The sequence below is a fragment of the Tachypleus tridentatus genome, chromosome 7 (assembly GCF_004210375.1).
Source record: "Tachypleus tridentatus isolate NWPU-2018 chromosome 7, ASM421037v1, whole genome shotgun sequence".
Lineage (NCBI taxonomy): Eukaryota > Metazoa > Arthropoda > Merostomata > Xiphosura > Limulidae > Tachypleus > Tachypleus tridentatus.
This window is the reverse complement of record NC_134831.1, coordinates 95,595,578-95,619,593: the sequence shown is the minus strand read 5'-3', so window position 1 is coordinate 95,619,593 and position 24,016 is coordinate 95,595,578. Positions and strand designations below refer to the sequence as shown.

Below are 24,016 nucleotides of genomic sequence, written 5' to 3'. Positions count from 1 at the left end.
AGTTCAGTCAATGAGTTTAAAATTACCTTTCGAGGAAATATGTGCACAGAATAAATCTTTAGACAGTTCAATGGATATTGTCAACTGCTTTTAGCTTTTTGTCTGGTTTCTAAAAGAAGACGCCAAACTTATTCTGTGATGATCTTTTAACAGTTGGCAATCTGTGTAATTCAACAGCTTGTTTCCTTCTCGTCATTCGCTGTCACAAAAACACAAACCATTTGTTTACCGAGTTGTGATTCTAAAACAATAAGTCGTTGTTTACGTTGCTTGAACAAAAGTTTTTGCTAGCCCTAATTCCAGACTTTTCATCACTCTCCGACGACAGATCTGGTTTGTTTTTGGCTTGGCGTGGCCTGCTAGTTAGAGTGCCAGACTGTAGATCCAAATATTCAAGTCCACAGCCGTTGACGAAAAAAAACAAACCCAATAACAACAACAGAAATGTTCTGTACTTTACTATAGCAGATATTAAAAACAACAGAAATGTGTTGTACTTTACTATAGCAGATATTAAAAACAACAGAAATGTGTTGTACTTTACTATAGCAGATATTAAAAACAACAGAAATGTGTTGTACTTTACTATAGCAGATATTAAAAACAACAGAAATGTTTTGTACTTTAGTATGACATATATTAACAACAATGTTCTGTACTTTAGTATGGCATATATTAACAACAACAGAAATGTTCTGTACTTTAGGATGGCAGATATTAACAACAACAGAAATGTTCTGTACTTTAGTATGGCAGATATTAACAACAACAGAAATGTTCTGTACTCTAGGATGGCAGATATTAACAACAACAGAAATATTCTGTACTTTAGGATGGCAGATATTAAAAACAAAATAAATGTTCTGTACTCTAGGATGGTAGATATTAACAACAACAGAAATGTTCTGTACTTTAGGATGGCAGATATTAACAACAACAGAAGTGTTCTGTACTTTAGGATGGCAGATATTAACAACAAAAGAAATGTTTTGTACTTTAGAATGGCAGATATTAACAACAACAGAAATGTTCTGTACTTTAGGATGGCATATATTAACAACAAAAGAAATGTTCTGTACTTTAGTATGGCAGATATTAACAACAACAGAAATGTTCTGTACTTTAGGATGGCAGATATAAAAAACAAAATAAATGTTCTGTACTCTAGGATGGTAGATATTAACAACAACAGAAATGCTCTGTACTTTAGGATGGCAGATATTAACAACAACAGAAGTGTTCTGTACTTTAGGATGGCATATATTAACAACAAAAGAAATGTTTTGTACTTTAGAATGGCAGATATTAACAACAACAGAAATGTTCTGTACTTTAGGATGGCATATATTAACAACAAAAGAAATGTTCTGTACTTTAGTATGGCAGATATTAACAACAACAGAAATGTTCTGTACTTTAGGATGGCATATATTAACAACAAAAGAAATGTTTTGTACTTTAGAATGGCAGATATTAACAACAACAAAAATGTTCTGTACTTTACGATGGCAGATATTAACAACAACAGAAAGGTTCTGTACTTTAGTATGGCAGATATTAACAACAACTGAAATCTTCTGTACTTCAGATATATTAAACGATTGGACAGTCAAACCCCATTATTCGAGTAGTCCAAGACCTCACGTTGGGTGCTCTTCACAAGCTAGTTCCTCGTGAATGACCTAAACACATCAAGTCATACATAGCCTTTTGGTGTTTATTCTGTCTGTTTATGTACTTTAATTGTTGATTTAATCGTTCTGTGTGACGTCATTACCACAACACTACTCAATCTCAATTAAAATATTTGTTTTTAACTTTATATCCATGTCGTCTTAACTAGCTATCACTTATTTACACGAATCTTAGCTATTACTTAGTTACAAGAAAACTTGGCTATTACTTAGTTACAAGTAAACTTGGCTATTACTTAATTACAAGAAAACTTGGCTATTACTTACTTACAAGAAAACTTGGCTATTACTTAGTTACAAGTAAACTTGGCTATTACTTAGTTACAAGTAAACTTGGCTATTACTTAGTTACAAGTAAACGTGGCTATTACTTAGTTACAAGTAAACTTGGCTATTACTTAGTTACAAGTAAACTTGGCTATTACTTAGTTACAAGAAAACTTGGCTATTACTTAGTTACAAGTAAACGTGGGTATTACTTACTTACAAGAAAACTTGGCTATTACTTAGTTACAAGTAAACTTGTCTATTACTTAGTTACAAGTAAACTTGGCTATTACTTAGTTACAAGAAAACTTGGCTATTACTTAGTTACAAGTAAACTTGGCTATTACTTAGTTACAAGTAAACTTATTATTACTTAGTTACAAGTAAACTTGGCTATTACTTAGTTACAAGAAAACTTGGCTATTACTTACTTACAAGGAAACTTATTATATTACTTAGTTACAAGTAAACTTGGCTATTACTTAGTGACAAGAAAACTTGGCTATTACTTAGTTACAAGTAAACTTGGCTATTACTTAGTTACAAGAAAACTTGGCTATTACTTACTTACAAGGAAACTTGGCTATTGCTTAGTTACAAGTAAACTTGGCTATTGCTTAGTGACAAGTAAACTTAGCTATTACTTAGTGACAAGAAAATTTGGCTATTACTTACTTACAAGTAAACTTGGCTATTACTTACTTACAAGTAAACTTGGCTATTACTTAGTTACAAGTAAACTTGGCTATTACTTAGTTACAAGAAAACTTGGCTATTACTTAGTTACAAGTAAACTTGGCTATTACTTAGTTACAAGAAAACTTGGCTATTACTTACTTACAAGTAAACTTGGCTATTAATTAGTTACAAGTAAACTTGGCTATTACTTAGTTACAAGTAAACTTGGCTATTACTTAGTTACAAGAAAACTTGGCTATTACTTACTTACAAGTAAACTTGGCTATTACTTAGTTACAAGTAAACATAGAACCTTATAAAGGTAAAGACTGTACTAAATCAATACATTTTTGGAAGATGACGCAAAACTGTCTATATAGAGAAACTATTTTGGAGATGAGTACATCAGGTGGACAACACTTTTTATGAGAAAATATAACAGAGATCGTGAAACGTTCAGGTATTGATTAAAACCAGTGTTAAAATTATGATTTCAGATCATATTTGAACAAATGTCGTCGAGTACGTTCTAAAAACATATAGTTTTACACATTTTTTTGTTATACAATTAAAGATATAACAAATTAGCTATATTTTTAAGGAGGGCACTTTTTGGTCCAGATCCTGTATGTATATATATAGAGAGAGGGGGCGGGGCTTCTACTTCGTCCAGATGACTTGATGAATAAATGCCAACATCATTTTCAGTTTCATCTCATTTCGTGCAGTACCTGTGGCGCCGTCTGGAATCATCTGCGAAAATATGTGAAACGTATTAAGTCATAAAACGGAAAATAAAAACAGTAAAATTAATTTGTATGTACAAACATTAGTATTGTTCATAACTAATTCACTCTGAACAATGTTACCTTTACAACTAATGATACCGAGTGTAAATAATTAACCAGTAATGAATGTTTTTGTTTAAGACAGGAGTTAATTTTGAAGTTAAATCGTAATTGTAACTGAATGCAAAATGTCACGAGTTCCTTTAATCTGTACTGAACTGTTTGTCTTATAATTAGCGAAACGTTGAATAAATAAAAAAACAATAACTTAAGCTGTCAACCATAAAACTACACAATGGGCTCTATGCGCTTTGCTCTCCGCGTGTATCAGAACCCTAGTTTTAACATTATAAGCTGTCAGAGTTACCACTGCCCCTCACGAGGGGGGTCGGCCCGGCATGGCCAAGCGTGTTAAAGCGTGCGAATCGTAATCTGAGGGTCGCGGTTTCGCATCCCGGTCGCGCGAAACATGCTCGTCTTTTCAGCCGTGGGGGCGTTATAATGTGACGGTCAATCCCACTATTCGTTGGTAAAAGAGTAGCCCAAGAGTTGGCGGTGATGACTAGCTGCCTTCCTCTAGTCTTACACTGCTAAATTAGGGACAGCTAGCACAGATAGCCCTCGAGTAGCTTTGTGCGAAATTCAAAAACAAACAAACAAACACGAGGGGGGAGACTGTATATGTACACAGACAGCCAATTATATTATATATCTTCAATATCGGATGTTTGTGAACACGCTCACTTTAACTTAATGGGCCTAGCCGTTAGCTTGGCGGGCTATGGATTTGAATGTCCAAGGTTCGAGCCTGCGATATCCTACTGAACACACTCCGCTCTTCTAACTACTTAGTGAAGAGTATAACCGGACAGGAAATGGCTGTTACTGATTGGTTGTTCTCGACCTGCTCACCAGTTCTGTATTAAATATCGTTATGTCTGGACCTTGAGGTCTGGTCAACAGTTCTGTATTAAAGATTGTTATGTCTGGGCCTTGAGATCTGGTAAACAGTTTTATGACACGCCGTTACTTTTGAACCTTGAGACCTCTGACCTAGCCATTCAGAACCATGACAAAAATTACTGGTTCAGCTTTCTAGAGTTGTAAACTGTACATGTTTTCTAACTTTATAAGATTCAAATTTATACAAACTAAGATCCGGGGTGCGTTTCCCGGCGATAGACATACAATAAAGAGCTGACTGTCTTTACTCTGAAAAGAAAACAACAAGCATTTCAGTAACTCCTAAGAGTTGGATTTGATGTTGTGATATGACCTCAATGCTAACTACGATTGTTGTTCAGTGTAACATGTAACAGCTTAACAGCAGGAGAAGACACTGACGAGGAGACATTTGTGAAGACATGAAATCATCATTCATGTTAGGCTTAGAGCCAAGAGATAACGAAAAAGTTTTCCTTGTGTGAATCCGTCGACAAAATTAATTGGTAGTGACAGAAACGCAGGTGAAGAACATCACGTGTGGGTTAGCTGAGTCGGAGAGGCTGTATCCACGTATCAAAACCGTTTCACACACAGTTTTACTGTACAATCGGTCGATGACGTTGCATTAAATCGAATACTAATCATTTATTTACAAAATATTGTATGAAAATAACAGATTATGTCATAATTCATGACCGTAAAGAAATAAAGCCTTTCGTAGATTTACGGTTCACATATATACAACTTACTTCCTTAAAAAAACTAATTTTTACGTTTCATGGAATTTGTATTAATCCGTGTAAACTTGTAATATGTTGAAACCAGGATTAGTGTTACGTGCCAGACTCAAACTCAGCTAAAGTGTTATGATTGTTTTGGTTTGTTTTGAATTTCGCGCAAAGCTACACGAGGGCTATTTGCATTAGCCGTCCCAAATTTAGTAGTGTAAGACTAAAGAAAAGCAGCTAGTCATCACCACCCATGCCAACTCTTGGACTACTCTATTGCAAACGAATACTATAATGATATTGTTTCAGTATTTTCGTGATGATGTAGTGTTATGATATTGATACAGTATGTACGTGATGATGTAGTGTTATGATATCGATACAGTATGTACGTGATGATGTAGTGTTATGATATTGATACAGTATATACGTGATGATATAGTGTTATGATATTGATACAGTATATACGTGATGATATAGTGTTATGATATCGATACAGTATGTACGTGATGATGTAGTGTTATGATATCGATACAGTATGTACGTGATGATGTAGTGTTATTGTATTGATACAGTATGTACGTGATGATGTAGTGTTATGATATCGATACAGTATGTACGTGATGATGTAGTGTTATGATATCGATACAGTATGTACGTGATGATGTAGTGTTATGATATCGATACAGTATGTACGTGATGATGTAGTGTTATTGTATTGATACAGTATGTACGTGATGATGTAGTGTTATGATATTGATACAGTATGTACGTGATGATTTAGTGTTATGATATCGATACAGTATGTACGTGATGATTTAGTGTTATGATACTGATACAGTATGTACGTGATGATGTAGTGTTATGATATCGATACAGTATGTACGTGATGATGTAGTGTTATGATATCGATACAGTATGCACGCGATGATGTAGTGTTATGATACGATACAGTATGCACGTGATGATTTAGTGTTATGATACCGATACAGTATGCACGTGATGATGCAGTGTTATGATATCGATACAGTATGCACCTGATGATGTAGTGTTATGATATCGATACAGTATGCACGCGATGATGTAGTGTTATGATACCGATACAGCATGCACGCGAGGATGTAGTGTTATGATACCGATACAGTATGCACGTGATGATGTAGTGTTATGATATCGATACAGTATGCACGTGATGATGTAGTGTTATGATATTGATACAGTATGCACGCGATGATGTAGTGTTATGATATCGATACAGTATGTACGCGATGATGTAGTGTTATGATATTGATACAGTATGCACGCGATGATGTAGTGTTATGATACTGATACAGTATGTACGTGATGATGTAGTGTTATGATATCGATACAGTATGTACGTGATGATGTAGTGTTATGATATCGATACAGTATGTACGTGATGATGTAGTGTTATGATACTGATACAGTATGTACGTGATGATGTAGTGTTATGATACTGATACAGTATGTACGTGATGATGTAGTGTTATGATATCGATACAGTATGTACGTGATGATGTAGTGTTATGATATTGATACAGTATGTACGTGAGGATGTAGTGTTATGATATCGATACAGTATGTACGTGATGATGTAGTGTTATGATATTGATACAGTATGTACGTGATGATGGAGTGTTATTATATTGATACAGTATGTACGTGATGATATAGTGTTATGATATCGATATGCACTGCTGGCCAAAATCTTAAGACCAATGAACATAAAGAAAAAATATGCATTTTACGTTGTTAGACTCAACCATTTATTTGAGTAGAGCTTCGAAAGATGAAAATAAGAAAAGGGAAAATAAAAATAAAAAACGTTTTTAGCATTTAATAGGAAAAATGTGAACAATATGAAATTAGCCTAAATACTAGCTGGTCAAAAGTTTAAGACCCTAACAAAGAGAAGTCCTAAGCAGGAGAGGAAATGCCCAACAAGAGGTCTCAGTAATGAGTTGCACGGCCGTCATTGCAAATAACTGCAAACATTCGCTTTGGCATGGTCGATATAAGCGTTTGCAGAAGGCTGGCTGGAATGTTATTACAAGTGGTGAAGATGGCTTTACGAAGATCATGCACTGTTTGGAATTGACGTCCATTTATACAGACGTCCCTCGCCACCTACCCCCAAACATTTTCAATGGGGTTCAGTTCGGGTGAACACGCTGGACGGTCCAAAAGAATCGCGTTATTGGCCATAAAAAGTCCTTTGTCCTGCGGGCATTGTGGATTTCAAAGTTGTCCTGTTGAAAGATCCAGTCATTTCCACACAAGCGAGGGCCTTTGAAGACGTTTACGGTTTTTAAAGCATTTCTCTCGTAGATGCCGTCTTATTGTTCTTGAGCTGCATTCTGCGTCCGTAAGGGCCTTAATCTGGTTCGACGATCGGCTGGTATGTTGCCGGACAGCCCGTCGAATCTTCCTGCTCAACGCCGGCGAAAGTTTCTTGGGCCGACCACTTGAAATTCTCGTTCCGTATCCCTCAGTTTTACTACGCCCAATCTCACCAGTGATGGCACGTTGAGAGATACCTTGCTTTTGCAGCTCGACAATTTTGCCATGTTCAAACTCTGTCAACTGTTTAGCCTTTACCATGTTTTTACTCAATGTAACACAGGAGATGTCAGTGGGAGATGTTGACAACGTTAATGCTTGAACACAAATGACTAAATTTCGTTACGTGTTTACCGATTAACGCTTCGTTTCAGTATGGTCTTAAACTTTTGACCAGCTAGTATTTAGGTTAATTTCATAGTGTTCACATTTTCCATATTAAATGCTAAAAAGGTTTTTTTATTTTTATTTTCCCTTTTCTTATTTCCATCTTTCGAAGTTCTACTTAAATAAGGGGTTGAGTCTGACAACGTAAAATGCATATTTTTTCTCTTATGTTCATTGGCCTTAAGATTTTGGCCAGCAGTGTACATATAGAGAGAAATACCAATCATATTTTGATTCTACGTGTTAAATCAAATCTGTGTTTGCTCTGGCACGAGTATTACTTGTCATATAATAAAAATATTGGCCACCAACAAACTCCGTGAATGGTTATTTTTGTTTTAACTTTCGGCTTCATGATTGGTCACTTAAATGAGCCAATCAATTCCAGACATTTTTATTATCATAATTCGTCATTTACATTGAGTGTCTGTGTTATGTAAACTCACTGACATCGTTTAACCTTAAGGTAAAATTCCTCCATTACGTCACTCGTTCTCTGTCAGTGTTTCAAGGGTCAAATGTAAAGGTAGATCGCGTAATACCATTAGAAATGTGACCTCCATTAAACCAAAGTTATCTTAAATGGTTCTTCGTGAGTTTAATTTCATAGGACCGTTGTTTCACTTTCCTTTTAAAGTGATGCTGTTTAACCATAGTTGTTTTTAAAATGTCTTTTTTTAACTTTAGTTTAAAGGAATCTTCTCTAATCTTAGTTTAAATGGCCTCTGTTCAAAATTAATTTAAAGGGTGAATATTTAACCTTAGTTTAAATAACTCCTGTTTTTAACTACAGTTTTAAAGGGCGTATATCCCCCGGGACTCTTTGGCTACTTATTTAATAGAGCGTGTACTTGATTGGTTGAAAATGTGAAATATGACTTCATTATTTGATTAAATAAAGCTGGGTCTAACAAACTGGGAAGAGGTTTCATCATGAAGGCAACAGCTATTGGTGAGAGGCCCGGCATGGCCAGGTGGGTTAAGGCGTTCGACTCGTAATCCGAGGGTCGCGAATTCGAATCCCCCACTTACCAAACATGCTCGCCCTTTCAGCCGTGGGGGTGTTATAATGTGACGGTCAATCCCACTCTTCGTTGGTAAAAGAGTAGCCCAAGAGTTCGCGACGGGTGGTGATGACTAGCTGTCTTCCCTTTAGTCTTACACTGCTAAATGAGGGATGGCTAGCGCAGATAGCCCTCGAGTAACTTTGCGCGAAATACAAAACAAACAAACAAGCTATTGGTGAATCATAGTAATCTAGATTACGCATTAAAAGACTATTTTATTTGAAGACGAATGCTGCGATTTAAGTTCACTTTACTTCTATTCGTAAACTAGCACTCAGGTTGGTTAAAGGTTCACACTGCTTGATGTTGTGTCTACGGTTTAAGTTGTTTAAATATGTATTAGGCTTAAAGGAGCAGGCTAAAGATGTTTTGGAATACGTTCCATAAATACGTATTATTCCGTTGTACTTGCTTTCTCTTTCATTTATTTTCCTCAAGAGAGTAGATTTCTTTTTTTTCTGTCCTTATTATTATTCTACACACAAATGACACCCTGGAATTGCATGGCTTAGGGTACGGGGCAGTTTTGCCCTTTTTGTCGCTGTGCTGTTAGCTAACAAGACACGTTGAACAGTATGATGTAATATAACCTCTAATACGTGAATATATTTCAGCACCATTGATCGGTTTTAGAATAAAGTTTTAAATTATGTATTATAAACGTTGATTATTTGAGCATTCTAATTATATCTACACATTTACTATGAATTTTAATATTTTGAAGCTATTTCTTGTTTCATAATTCTGTTATTATTCAGCCTGAAGAAGAGAATCGAGAATGATTTCATTAAAACCCATATTTAATGAAACTCGTATTCCAATTTTCCAGTTAAGCTTCTCATAAACTGATATTTAACGATTTATTTCAAAGTATTCGCTGAAGCCGAAACCATTCTGGTTTTGTAAGACTAATGTCGCCAAATGTTTTATTAAATGTTAGGTTTCAGTTTCTTAATATACTAAGCCTAACTATTAAAAGTACATAATTTAATACTGTTGATAGCACTAGGCCTAACTATTAAAAGTACATAATTTAATACTGTTGATAGCACCAGGCCTAACTGTTAGAAGTACACAGTAAGATAAAACTGTTCAAAATAGTAGGCCTAAATATTAAAAATACACAATAAGATAAAACTGTTAAAAACAGCAGACCAAATAAAAGTATACAATAAGATAAAACTGTTGAAAACAGCAGACCAGATAAAAGTATAAATAAAATAAAACTTAAAAACACTAAGCCAAATAAAAGTATACAATAAGATAAAACTGTTGAAAACACAAGGCCTGACTATTAAAAATACACAATAAGATAAAACTATTAAAAACATCACACATAACTTTTAGGCCCGACATGGTCTGGTGTGTTAAGGCGTTCGACTCGTAATCGTCGCGGGTTCGAATCCCCGTCGCACCAAATATGTTCGCCCTTTCAGCCGTGGGGGCGTTATAATGTGACGGTCAATCCCACTATTCGTTGGTTAAAGAGTAGCCCAAGAGTTGGCGGTGGGTGGTGATGACTAGCTGCATTCCCTCTAGTCTTACATTGCTAAGTTAGGAACGGCTAGCGCAGATAGCCCTCGTGTAGCTTTGCGCTAAATTCAAAAAACAAAGAAACAAATCTAACTATTAAAGTACACAATAATATAAAGTTGTTGAAATTACTGGGCCTAACTATTAAAAGTACTCAATGAGACAAAACTGTTGAAGGCACCAGGCCAATTAAAAATAAATAATCTTCAGGAAGGATAACAGTATTGTAAATGCCACACTCGTATTTATATCTTGTTATATACACCTTGTGACACAGTGCTAAGTTCGCATACTTATAGCACTAAAAATAGGGTCTCGATATCCGTGGTAGGCTCAGAACACATAGCCCACTGTACAGCTTTGTGCTTGAGTACAAACATCTACTTATTCTGTAAAATGCAAAAATATGTGAAAATTGGTAGCATCACATATGTGAAATGATTGGTCAAATAGTGCTTAGTAAACATGCACATTCAATTTATGTTTTGAGAGTTAATGATGCAATCACCAGTGGGGATTCCTGTTCTTTAACTCAATACAGAATTATTGAAAATCAAGTGGTATATTTTTAGTCTTAACTCTTAGGCAACACTTTCTAGATAATAGTTTTATCAATATTTTATTCATTCACGATTATGTTTGCAAATTTTCAATTGACCCTTTTTATTCTGTATTATTGCCTTTAATTTATTGGTCATAGTATGTTATGTGCACGTTTAAAACTGAGATGTCTCTTTTTGTTTTGTATTTTTCGTCTATACAGATGATAACACGAACAAAAAAGATATTCGTTGGAGGTCTCTCAGCACCAACCACTTTGGAGGACGTCAAAAACTATTTCCAGCAATATGGACGGGTGAGTTGAATCAGAGCTTGGTATTTATAAGCTAGAAATATTTCTGGTTGAAACAGCAAATTACCAGCATCCGTTGATACCGGAAGCAAAGGTACAGAAAGGTTTGAATCCACATCAACGGAACATCACGACATGTACCTGGATGGTAGTTTCGACAGTTCACGTGTCCTCTTAAATCCAACGTTTGTTTGTTTAGGTTTCTCTCACAAACAGCTATTGGGCTAAAGAAGACATCTGATACGAAAAAAATAGTATCCTTTTAAATCTGGTAATGTTCCGTTGGTGTGGATATAAGCTTCATTGGACATTACCTCTCACGCTACTCTGTATTCAGTCATTGTTTTAATAGCAAACACAAGGAAACGTCTGTGAATTAACAGTGGTGAATGTACTTTAGTTTCTTCACTACGTTTCGCTGACATAAACTCTTATTTTTCAACAGACAAGTCTTTGGAAAGAAATATCTGATAAAACATTTATGTGAATTAGAAATCAGAATAACACATTGAACATCTCTAGTATTAACAATAATGTTTTGGTAACACAACATTGTTAGATTCAAACACTGAACATGTATTATTGAATGTTCCCATGAGCAGTGTGAGAAAACACTGTGTGACGTAACTGTAGTTATTTTTAGGTGTACGACCACGTGATCCAATAATCCAGAAGTTACGTTTAATGTTACTTTTATATTTGTTAGAGGGTGAAGGAGTCTTACTTGGGAGGGAACAAATAACCCACGAGAGAATCTGTTATGGAGGCACACTCGTATTATTAGACTTTATGCATTTGGAAGGGTAGATATTCTATACTATGATACATGTAGAAGGCTTGCCTTGATCCGAAGTTAATGTTATATATCACACAGTCAAGTGGTTCCCTTATGGGTCATGCCGTAATTTGAATCTGAGGTCCCATGGTTTGCATCACGTTACCGCAAAATCGTGTTAAGCATTGGGGACCATGGGTTCGTTATAGGGGTGGGTGGGAGTTAACTATTCGATTACGATAGTCCAAGAGTTGGCGATGGTTGCTGTTGACCAGGTGCCTTCTCTCATGTCTGTCACTCCAAATGAACTAATTAAAATGATCGAGTTACATGACAAAATCTGTCACGATAACAACAGAGGAACATTAGAAAGTTTTTCAATCGGGGACCGTACTTTTATATAACTAACTAAAAAAACTATATTTTGTTGCTTTAATGTTCATCGATCATTTTGGAGAAAGATACCAAAAATAAAGAGGTGAGCTCTAGTAAAAATACAACAAACCATATTAAATGAAACAAACAAAATATGGATTATCTGTATACCCTAAACGAAACACTTCAGTATATTCCAAAACCTTTATAAACTTAAAAAATAGTGCTAAAATGAACTTAAAACAAAACAGTTGACTAGACACTGGAGGCTGACTGTGTTTCAGTCACTAGTTCATACAGAGACATTAACGAAGTAAGACTTTCCCTGCACTAAATAAAGTTCTACTACATGTGCTTTGTTAATTTGGTCGTATTAGGAACACACCTGCCAAGTTTCAATGCGTCAGTCGTGTTGCCCCTAGTAACAAAGGTCCAGTAATCCTGGCTATGTAGCACTAGAAAAGCTATCTCATCTGTTTACTTGACGGATAACGAACATTGGGCTTCTTTTGTTTTCTACGCTTTGTTTTTTAAGCCAGCAAATCGCGAAAAGATAGCGTGTAGGTGTCAGTTCAACGCTGTCACCTGGTCTAACAAAACTGTGTATTAATAAATCAGCGCGAACGTTGAGAATCGCCATTATGCTAGAAATTAAACACGAACTATTAAAAATAAATTATTCGAATACTTTTCAGAACATTCAGAGGTTTGACCACAAAAACTGGGATTTAGTTATGCCACCATTTTAAATAAACAGCAAATCAAAAACATTGGAACAGGAGTTTTGGATCACATTGTAGACCAAACTATTCTTTACTTGAATGTGAGTCTAAATCAAGTTCTACACTAAGTGATACTTTAAATACAACAGTCAACAACAAGATCTGTAATTAACGACACTTTAAATACAACAGTCAACAGCAAGATCTGTAATTAACGACACTTTAAATACAACAGTCAACAGCAAGATCTGTAATTAACGACACTTTAACAGTCAACAACAAGATCTGTAATTAACGATATTTTAAATATAACAGTCAACAACAAGATCTGTAATAAACAGAAACTACTTAGAAACACCTACTGCTGTTATACTCGCTTAATCTTTTTCTGATATTACATATGGCATCGAAACGATTATAGAAGAATGAGAGAAAGAGCTGTTTTTAATTGTGCCTTTTTAAACACGTCCCTCAGTGGTCAAGGGGTGTCTTTATACCGTAAGTTGTTGAATATTAAAAGTGAGTTCAATCCGGGAACTCCGGAGAAGTTGGTTTTGAATGTATCTTTTCGAGACAAAGTTTTACTTGTTAGCTGATAAATTTTTAAATAAAATACAACAGTTTAGCTGGTACTAAGGTCTACCTGCTGGTAGTAAATTCAGTAAAATCGATAAAGCCACATTCTGATCATCATTAGTTAAGAAATTACCAACGTTTTATGTGTGTGCCATCACCTTTTGTGTTTAGCTTTCAATTTAAATACGAACGATTTCACCTGTGATTCGGTAGGGAAAGTAGAAATATGACGATAGTCAGCAGTGGGATAAGTAGACAGGAACACTTTGAAAGCAGCTACAGACTTAATATATACTCGGCTTGCTTCACAGTATCTACCAAGGTTGTTCTAACCGGTTCGTGAATACTTCTATGTTTCGTTTGAAGACTTATATGTTTTTATTCCTGGTCATTAAGCTCGTGATTCGCTGACCGATTTCAGTCACCTCACCATTTAATATTTATTACTCGCACTGCCAACGCCGAAATAGTACGGAAACGTATTATCAGCCAATAGAGTCGAGTCTCTCTGAGTGGGTATTTGAGTATTGATGTTAAATACCCAGGAGGGTCAGGTACATTAGACTTCTTCCTCCCTCCCTAACGTTAATAGCGTCTGGTGTTCAGGGATTTGTCTTGTTATATCTTTGGGCCAGAATATAACACCGTACTCAGGCCCGTTTCAGGGCACAGTCCATGCATGGACACAACATGGAAAAGGTTTTTTTTAATTTTCATTTTAATATATTTTTTATTTTTATTATTTTATTTTTGTTATTTCTTATGTTACCTTTTACTACTTTATGTTACTACTCGTAGTAACAATAAAATAGAAAGAAAAAAATAAATAAAAGATAATTATATAAGAAAATAAGGGATCAATAATAGAAAAACAAGGATTAAGTGTCTCGTGCAAGGTGGCCAGCTTGTGTAACATTACTTAAGTACATGTTAAAAGGGGAGAGGTAGTTAGGACTATTTACATCATGTACGCGGTATCTGTCGAGATCACACATTAAGTCATTCTTATGCCAATTCTTATTGAAATATTTCAGAGAATTATACAAGAGTCTTTCAGATATTGTGTCTATGTTCGCATACTTGTGCATGAATGTGGATGAAGTGCTGCGTGGTACTTTATATGCCGAAGTTAATTTTGTATTCGTTGTAGTTTCTGTAAATGTGTGGGTGCTATCCATGCAGTAGATGCATATTCTATTATGGGTCTAATGTATGTTTTGTAGACTTTAAGTATGTTGTCTGGTGATGTTCCTTGGTTTTTACCTGAAAGACTTTTTGCATAATTTGCTCTTTTCCACATTCGTATCAGTATATTTTTAATATGCGATAACCACGTTAATTTTGAATCGTAAGTTAGACCGAGAAACTTAGCAGAAGTAGCAGTCAGTAAAAGTGATCCATTCATGTAGAGCTTTGGTGGATTTTTTTTCAGTTTATTGAGTCTGCTGAATAATATCACTTGGGTTTTCGGAATATTGATTTTAATTCTGTATTTCTGGCAGTATTTTTCGATGTTATTTAGAACTGGTTGTAGGTTCAGCCAATAGGATTTGTCTCGAAAAATTCAATTCAAATTAATAAAGCCGGATTAGGTAGTTGTTTTTGTTTCAACACATACGTCCTCCACGGGCTCGTGAGGGTTCAAATTTGCATCAATGCTTCACACGTGTCTTAAGGTATAAATACGGTGCGTGAGGTCATGAAGAAAAAACGTTTAGGAAAGTGTAGCTTTATTTCATCGACTTCTAGTGGTACAAAATAAAATTATTATCCTACTTGAGTACCTTTGTTTGTTTTAAAGCCACACTGAGCTATCTGCTGTGTTCACCGCTGGATCGAACCCCAGATTTTGTAAGTCTGTTGTCTTATCGCTGATTAATAGCGACTACAGAAGATACTGATGACTCAAGGAAAGTCTCAAAATGTATATACCCTTAGAATCAGGTTTCGATACCCACAGTGGGCGTAGCATATGTCCTTCAGCGTCTAGTAGGAATGTTTAGTTTTTCTCTTCTATTATTTTAGACATTGTTTAAATGAGATATTTTAGGTGATTAAGAGCACGTGTTGTTAAGAAGAGCCGGTGTCACACGGTGAGCGAGTTAAAAATTCCTCTATTTTGTTCCAAAGCCTAAAAAGTGGAAACACACGCAGCAAATTACTGTCTTAACTTCTATTTTTATTTTAAAGCACACAAGGAAGTGAAATTCACCTTTTATTCATAGAGCTATAGTTTACACTACAATTTGTTTTAAGCCTAATTAGGCCTAGCTTAGAACATTCATTTATTGGTATATTATTCCCAGAGTATTAGAAAATAGCTAGCGACCTTATAAAACCGCCTTTTAATTGTATTCTAAGAAGGAAGATTTTACGTTTACGTAATTATATGAAGTATTACACTGGCAATTTCTGGCTGGTGTCATGCGGACCTCATCGGTATGCGAAGGGTTTTGATATAAGTCGGAATAAATAGTCGTATATAGTAAGCAGACATTAACACTTATATTTGTCTTTGAAATTTGATATTTTAACGTAGAATAAATCCAGAAATGTTTCCTTTCTTTTTATCGTGTAATCAGTAAGACGTTGGTCTCGGTTGGTTAAAGGTACTTTTTGTTTTACGTATTGGTAACGAGGGTTAAAACTCTAAAACAGGACACTTTACGAGTGTTTACCTTTCTACCGAGTCCTTTCGATTGGTTTAATTGGAATTAAGCACAAAGCTGCACAATTTGCTATCTGTGCCACTAGGGGGCCGGCCTACCGAGTCCTTTCAATTGGTTTAATTGGAATTAAGCACAAAGCTGCACAATTTGCTATCTGTGCCACTAGGGGGCCGGCCTACCGAGTCCTTTCGGCTTGGTTTAATTGGAATTAAGCACAAAGCTGCACAATTTGCTATCTGTGCCACTAAGGGGCCGGCCTACCGAGTCCTTTCGGCTTGGTTTAATTGGAATTAAGCACAAAGCTGCACAATATGCTATCTGTGCCACTAGGGGGCCGGCCTACCGAGTCCTTTCGGCTTGGTTTAATTGGAATAAAGCACAAAGCTGCACAATTTGCTATCTGTGCCACTAGGGGGCCGGCCTATCGAGTCCTAATCACGACATCGCAGAAGCAACAATGTGTTAAAATTTGAAGTTACGAAAACCAAAAATGCTGTGCAAAAGGTCAGATGTCAACAGAGGTTATTAATAGGCGTTATATGAAGACATTTTTACTTGTTGTTTTTTGCGATGTACTTCTCTATTTAAGGAATTTTGTTAATTTTTATGAAATTTCTGCAAAATTTGGATAATATTTTTTTCCACACAATTTATCATTCTAGTAATTGTAAAAAAAAAAAAAGTTTCAGGCACAAATAGCATACTTTGCAGAATAGAACAGTAGCCAGCTAACATGTAACGTGACTTGTTTCACAGAAGAGGGAAAGACTAAGAACTAATGTGTATCCTCAGTATTCTATAAAATCGTGTAAAACAACTCTTCTTGGATTGTATCCAAAATTCGCCATCTATTGGAAAATATCAAAGTGTGTGCTCTCTTCAGGATTCTCGTTTGTGTTTTCTGACCTACGATTTTAATTAGTGTTTACGTCAACTATTTGTTTGTTTACAGTTAAGCACAAAGTTACACAATGTTCTGCCTATCACCAGATATCGAAACCCGGTTTTCAACGCTATTAGTACACGGACGAACCGCTGCGTCTCTGAGGGACGCTTATGTCAAATTAAATTTTTGAATTACAAGGAAAAGCGATCTAAGCCTACGTTAGCATTCACCACAACGAAGTTTTAAGATGAAACTGAACGACATTCCTACAGAACCACACGCATCATTAAAAACCTGAAATCTAGTGTTTGATGTCTATGTATTTAATAATTAAAGAACAACAGCTGCTTAAAATAAACACACGTTTAAACGATAAACAAACAAGGTTTTATTTGTTTGTCAAAAAGCACGGAGTTTCACAAGGGACCGTCTGTGATGTGCCCACCGAGGGTACAGAAACTTGTTTTTTCCATTGTGAGCTTACTGAACGTCCAGGGGATCTCTACTTTCGGTTTGATAAAAATTAATGTCTTACGAAAGAGAAACGAGTGAAAAAAACTTTCTTGTTGCAAAGAAGAAAAGGAGAAATTCGATATCGCGAGGCTCGGCGGTTAAGGCATTCGACTCGTCAATTGAGGGCCGTAGGTTCGAATCCCCGTCGCTCCAGACATGCTCGCCCTTTCAGCCGTGGGAGCGTTATAAAGTGACGTTCAGTCCCACTATTTGTTGGTAAAAGAGTAGTCCAAGAGTGGTGATGACTAGCTGCCTTCCCTCTAGTCTTACACTGCTAAATTAGGGACGGCTAGCGCAGATAGCCCTTGTGTAGCTTTGCGCGAAATTATAAAACAAACAAACAAACCCTTGTGTAAAAGAACAATAATAATTAACTATCCAGAACTAATAAGTTTCGTTAATTAGGTTTTATTAGTGACCACGGCAATGAACTTTGACCTGTTTCTGACTGTTGACTACGCCAAAGTTCAATGGAACAACACAAGTTTCATATTTTCAACATCCATAGTTCTCCATCTTTATATAGATTTAGTTTTCTTTGTCTTTACTTTTTTCTTAATGTCCCGGTTTGAAAGTCAGTGTACAATCTTAATCAATAATATCCGAATGCTTCAGTTCCTAAGGAAATCGATGAAGCTGGAAGTCAGGACGCCTTGTCGTGGCTGAGAAGAACATCAGGTCTAAACAGAAGCAAGTTTCTAAATGCCAAGAGTAAATATGAGAAACGAAACCAAACAAAAAAATTAAATGAGCACTGGTTTCCCCCTGTAGAGATCCCGTGTTCTCTCCGAGTGACTTTAGAGAGATTATAAGGTTTACACATGTGTTTAAATGTTGTTTACATGTCAGGTCAATTGTCATGTTGTTGTTGTTTTTCTTCTTCTTGTTTATTTCTAACGAATGATATCGTGGTATTAAATGTTTTAGACGACTCGGAACAACATACATTCTATTTGTAAAGCCAGCTCAACTGGTCTCTGGTTCGGATAAGGCACTCGACTCACGATCTGAAGGTCGGGGGTTTGAATTCCCTTCCCACTAAACATAATGTGACGGTCAATACCACTGTTTCTTGGTAAAAGAGTAGCGTACGCATTAGCGGTAGGTGGCGTAAACCAGCTACTTTCCCTCGCGTAGTATTACTCGTACATTAAAACAAAATACGCCAACTGACCTTCAGTATATGAATTATTTTTGGAGACCCTGCAAATCGCTAAGGTCATGAACTTTAAAGAAATAGACACTGTCTTTAAATAACATCGGGATTTGAAAAGAACCAATGTTTGTGTAAAAATTAAATGTCAAAGTTTAAATTAACCCTACATGTATCGCCATGTCCATTATTGACTCTATGCGAAACCGCCAGGGAGTTTAATACAACTCGCAGTTTAGGGTTACCTGAGTTCATTTGGCCCTCATAGATCTAAGATCTAAATTATGTTGTCGCACTAATGCCACCTAAAGAGTTTTAGTGTAACTACAAATTCATTTGTCGACTTTCCTAATCTCTACAAGTGAATTCTTACGGTCACATTAATTATATTTTCAAATTAATAGGAGGAATCATAGGCTGATTTTAAATAGCTGCTTGCTTTGAATTTAATAATTTTAACGTTATGTAAGTCAGGGAAACAACGAATGATTAACTAGTTTATGTTTATCGTGAATTCAAACGGCAATGTCTTCCCATTGTTATGATAGATGTCGCTGAGAACCAGGAGAATATAAAAGCTAATGTTCATTTGTCTGTTTACTTGATAAATAAATGTTCATCTACCAGTTTGTCTGGTTAATTAGTGTGTAAACAAATATGTTTATCTACCAGTTTGTCTGCTTGCTTAGTGTGTAAACAGATATGTTCATCTACCAGTTTGTCTGGTTACTTAGTGTGTAAACAAATATGTTCATCTACCAGTTTGTCTGGTTACTTAGTGTGTAAACAAATATGTTCATCTACCAGTTTGTCTGCTTGCTTAGTGTGTAAACAGATATGTTCATCTACCAGTTTGTCTGGTTACTTAGTGTGTAAACAAATATGTTCATATATTAGTTAGTCTGGTTACTTTGTGTGTAAACAGATATGTTCATCTACCAGTTTGCCTGGTTACTTAGTGTGTAAACAGATATGTTCATCTACCAGTTTGTCTGGTTACTTAGTGTGTAAACAGATATATTTATCTACCAGTTTGTCTGGTTACTTAGTGTGTAAACAGATATATTCATCTACCAGTTTATTTGGTTACTTAGAGTGTAGACAGATATGTTCATCTACCAGTTTGTCTTGTTACTTAGTGTGTAAACAGATATGTTCATCTAACAGTTTGTCTGCTTGCTTAGTGTGTAAACAGATATGTTCACCTTCCAGTTTGTCTGGTTACTTAGTGTGTAAACAAATATGTACATCAACCAGTTAGTCTGATTACTTTGTGTGTAAACAGATATGTTTATCTACCAGTTTGTCTGCTTGCTTAGTGTGTAAACAGATATGTTCATCTACCAGTTTGTCTGGTTACTTAGTGTGTAAACAAATATGTTCATCTACCAGTTTGTCTGCTTTCTTAGTGTGTAAACAGATATGTTCATCTACCAGTTAGTCTTTTTACTTAGTGTGTAAACAGATATGTTCATCTACCAGTTTGTCTGCTTGCTTAGTGTGTAAACAGATATGTTCATCTACCAGTTTGTCTGGTTACTTAGTGTGCAAACAAATATGTACATCAACCAGTTAGTCTGATTACTTTGTGTGTAAACAGATATGTTCATCTACCAGTTTGTCTACTTGCTTAGTGTGTAAACAGATATGTTCATCTACCAGTTAGTCTGGTTACTTTGTGTGTAAACAGATATGTTCATCTACCAGTTTGTCTGGTTACTTTGTGTGTAAACAGATATGTTCATCTACCAGTTTGTCTGGTTACTTAGTGTGTAAACAGATATATTCATCTACCAGTTTGTCTGGTTACTTAGTGTGTAAACAGATATATTCATCTACCAGTTTATTTGGTTACTTAGAGTGTAAACAGATATGTTCATCTACCAGTTTGTCTGGTTACTTAGTGTGTAAACAGATGTGTTCATATACCAGTTTGTCTGGTTACTTTGTGTGTAAACAGATATGTTCATCTACCAGTTTGTCTGGTTACTTAGTGTGCAAACAGATGTGTTCATCTACCAGTTAGTCTGCTTGCTTAGTGTGTAAACAGATATGTTCATCTACCAGTTAGTCTGGTTACTTTGTGTGTAAACAGATATGTTCATCTAATAGTTAGACTGGTTACTTAGTTTGTAAACAGATATATTCATCTACCAGTTAGTCTGGTTACTTAGTGTGTAAACAGATATGTTCATCTACCAGTTTGTCTGGTTACTTTGTGTGTAAACAGATATGTTCATCTAACATTTAGTCTGGTTACTTGGTGTTAACAGATATATTCATCTACCAGTTTGTCTGGTTACTTAGTGTGTAAACAGATATGTTCATCTACCAGTTAGTCTCGTTACTTAGTGTGTAAACAGATATGTTCATCTACCAGTTTGTCTGGCTACTTAGTGTGTAAACAGATATATTCATCTACCAGTTTGTCTGGCTACTTAGTATGTAAACAGATATGTTCATCTACCAGTTAGTCTCATTACTTAGTGTGTAAACAGATATATTCATCTACCAGTTAGTCTGGTTACTTAGTGTGTAAACAGATATGTTCATCTACCAGTTAGTTTCGTTACTTAGTGCGTAAACAGATATATTCATCTACCAGTTTGCCTGGTTACTTAGTGTGTAAACAGATATGTTCATCTACCAGTTTGTCTGGTTACTTAGTGTGCAAACAGATGTGTTCATCTACCAGTTAGTCTGGTTACTTTGTGTGTAAACAGATATGTTCATCTACCAGTTTGTCTGGTTACTTAGTGTGCAAACAGATGTGTTCATCTACCAGTTAGTCTGGTTACTTTGTGTGTAAACAGATATGTTCATCTACCAGTTTGTCTGGTTACTTAGTGTGTAAACAGATATGTTCATCTACCAGTTTGTCTGGTTACTTAGTGTGTAAACAGATATGTTCATCTACCAGTTAGTCTCGTTACTTAGTGTGTAAACAGATATGTTCATCTACCAGTTTGTCTGGTTACTTTGTGTGTAAACAGATATGTTCATCTACCAGTTAGTCTGGTTACTTGTTAAACCATAGTGCGTAAACAGATATATTCATCTACCAGTTTGTCTGGTTACTTAGTGTGTAAACAGATATGTTCATCTACCAGTTTGTCTGGTTACTTAGTGTGTAAACAGATATATTCATCTACCAGTTTGTCTGGTTACTTAGTGTGTAAACAGATATGTTCATCTACCAGTTTGTCTGGTTACTTAGAGTGTAAACAGATATGTTCATCTACCAGTTTGTCTGGTTACTTAGTGTCTGGTTACTTAGTGTGTAAACAGATATGTTCATCTACCAGTTTGTCTGGTTACTTTGTGTGTAAACAGATATGTTCATCTACCAGTTTGTCTGGTTACTTAGTGTGTGTGTTCATCTACCAGTTAGTCTGGTTGCTTAGTGTGTAAACAGATATGTTCATCTACCAGTTAGTCTGGTTACTTTGTGTGTAAACAGATATGTTCATCTAATAGTTAGACTGGTTACTTAGTTTGTAAACAGATATATTCATCTACCAGTTAGTCTGGTTACTTAGTGTGTAAACAGATATGTTCATCTACCAGTTTGTCTGGTTACTTTGTGTGTAAACAGATATGTTCATCTAACAGTTAGTCTGGTTACTTGGTGTTAACAGATATATTCATCTACCAGTTTGTCTGGTTACTTAGTGTGTAAACAGATATATTCATCTACCAGTTTGTCTGGCTACTTAGTATGTAAACAGATATGTTCATCTACCAGTTAGTCTCGTTACTTAGTGTGTAAACAGATATGTTCATCTACCAGTTTGTCTGGTTACTTAGTGTGTAAACAGATATATTCATCTACCAGTTAGTCTGGTTACTTAGTGTGTAAACAGATATATTCATCTACCAGTTTGTCTGGTTACTTAGTGTGTAAACAGATATATTCATCTACCAGTTTGTCTGGTTACTTAGTGTGTAAACAGATATGTTCATCTACCAGTTTGTCTGGTTACTTAGTGTAAACAGTATGTTCATCTACCAGTTTGTCTGGTTATAAACAGATGTGTTCATCTACCAGTTTGTCTGGTTACTTTGTGTGTAAACAGATATGTGTTTGTCTGGTTACTTAGTGTGCAAACAGATATGTTCATCTACCAGTTAGTGTCTGGTTACTTAGTGTGTAAACAGATATGTTCATCTACCAGTTTGTCTGGTTACTTAGTGTGTAAACAGATATGTTCATCTACCAGTTAGTCTGGTTACTTAGTGTAAACAGATATGTTCATCTACCAGTTTGTCTGGTTACTTAGTGTGTAAACAGATATGTTCATCTACCAGTTTGTCTGGTTACTTAGTGTGTAAACAGATATGTTCATCTACCAGTTTGTCTGGTTACTTAGTGTGTAAACAGATATGTTCATCTACCAGTTATCTGGTTACTTAGTGTGTAAACAGATATGTTCATCTACCAGTTTGTCTGGTTACTTAGTGCGTAAACAGATATAGTCATCTACCAGTTTGCCTGGTTACTTAGTGTGTAAACAGATATGTTCATCTACCAGTTTGTCTGGTTACTTAGTGTGTAAACAGATATGTTCATCTACCAGTTTGTCTGGTTACTTAGTGTGTAAACAGATATGTTCATCTAACAGTTAGTCTGGTTACTTGGTGTTAACAGATATATTCATCTACCAGTTTGTCTGGTTACTTGGTGTTAACAGATATATTCATCTACCAGTTTGTCTGGTTACTTAGTGTGTAAACAGATATGTTCATCTACCAGTTAGTCTGGTTACTTAGTGTGTAAACAGATATGTTCATCTACCAGTTTGTCTGGTTACTTAGTGTGTAAACAGATATGTTCATCTACCAGTTTGTCTGGTTACTTAGTGTGTAAACAGATATGTTCATCTACCAGTTAGTCTCAGTTACTTTCATCTACCAGTTTGTCTGGTTACTTAGTGTGTAAACAGATATGTTCATCTACCAGTTTGTCTGGTTACTTAGTGTGTAAACAGATATGTTCATCTACCAGTTTGTCTGGTTACTTAGTGTGTAAACAGATATGTTCATCTA

The 24,016-nt window shown here is 35.6% G+C and overlaps 1 protein-coding gene across 17 annotated transcripts in view; it reads left to right on the top strand.

Annotated features, from left to right (window-relative positions):
* Positions 1 to 24,016, top strand: part of LOC143256242 (RNA-binding protein Musashi homolog Rbp6-like) — a 291,694-nt gene that overhangs the window by 67,113 nt on the left and 200,565 nt on the right. For all 17 annotated transcript variants that reach the window (XM_076513181.1, XM_076513180.1, XM_076513184.1 and 14 more), the window contains one exon: positions 11,212 to 11,304. In XM_076513181.1, coding sequence (XP_076369296.1) covers positions 11,212 to 11,304 — 93 coding nt within the window. The remainder of the gene's footprint in view (positions 1 to 11,211; positions 11,305 to 24,016) is intronic.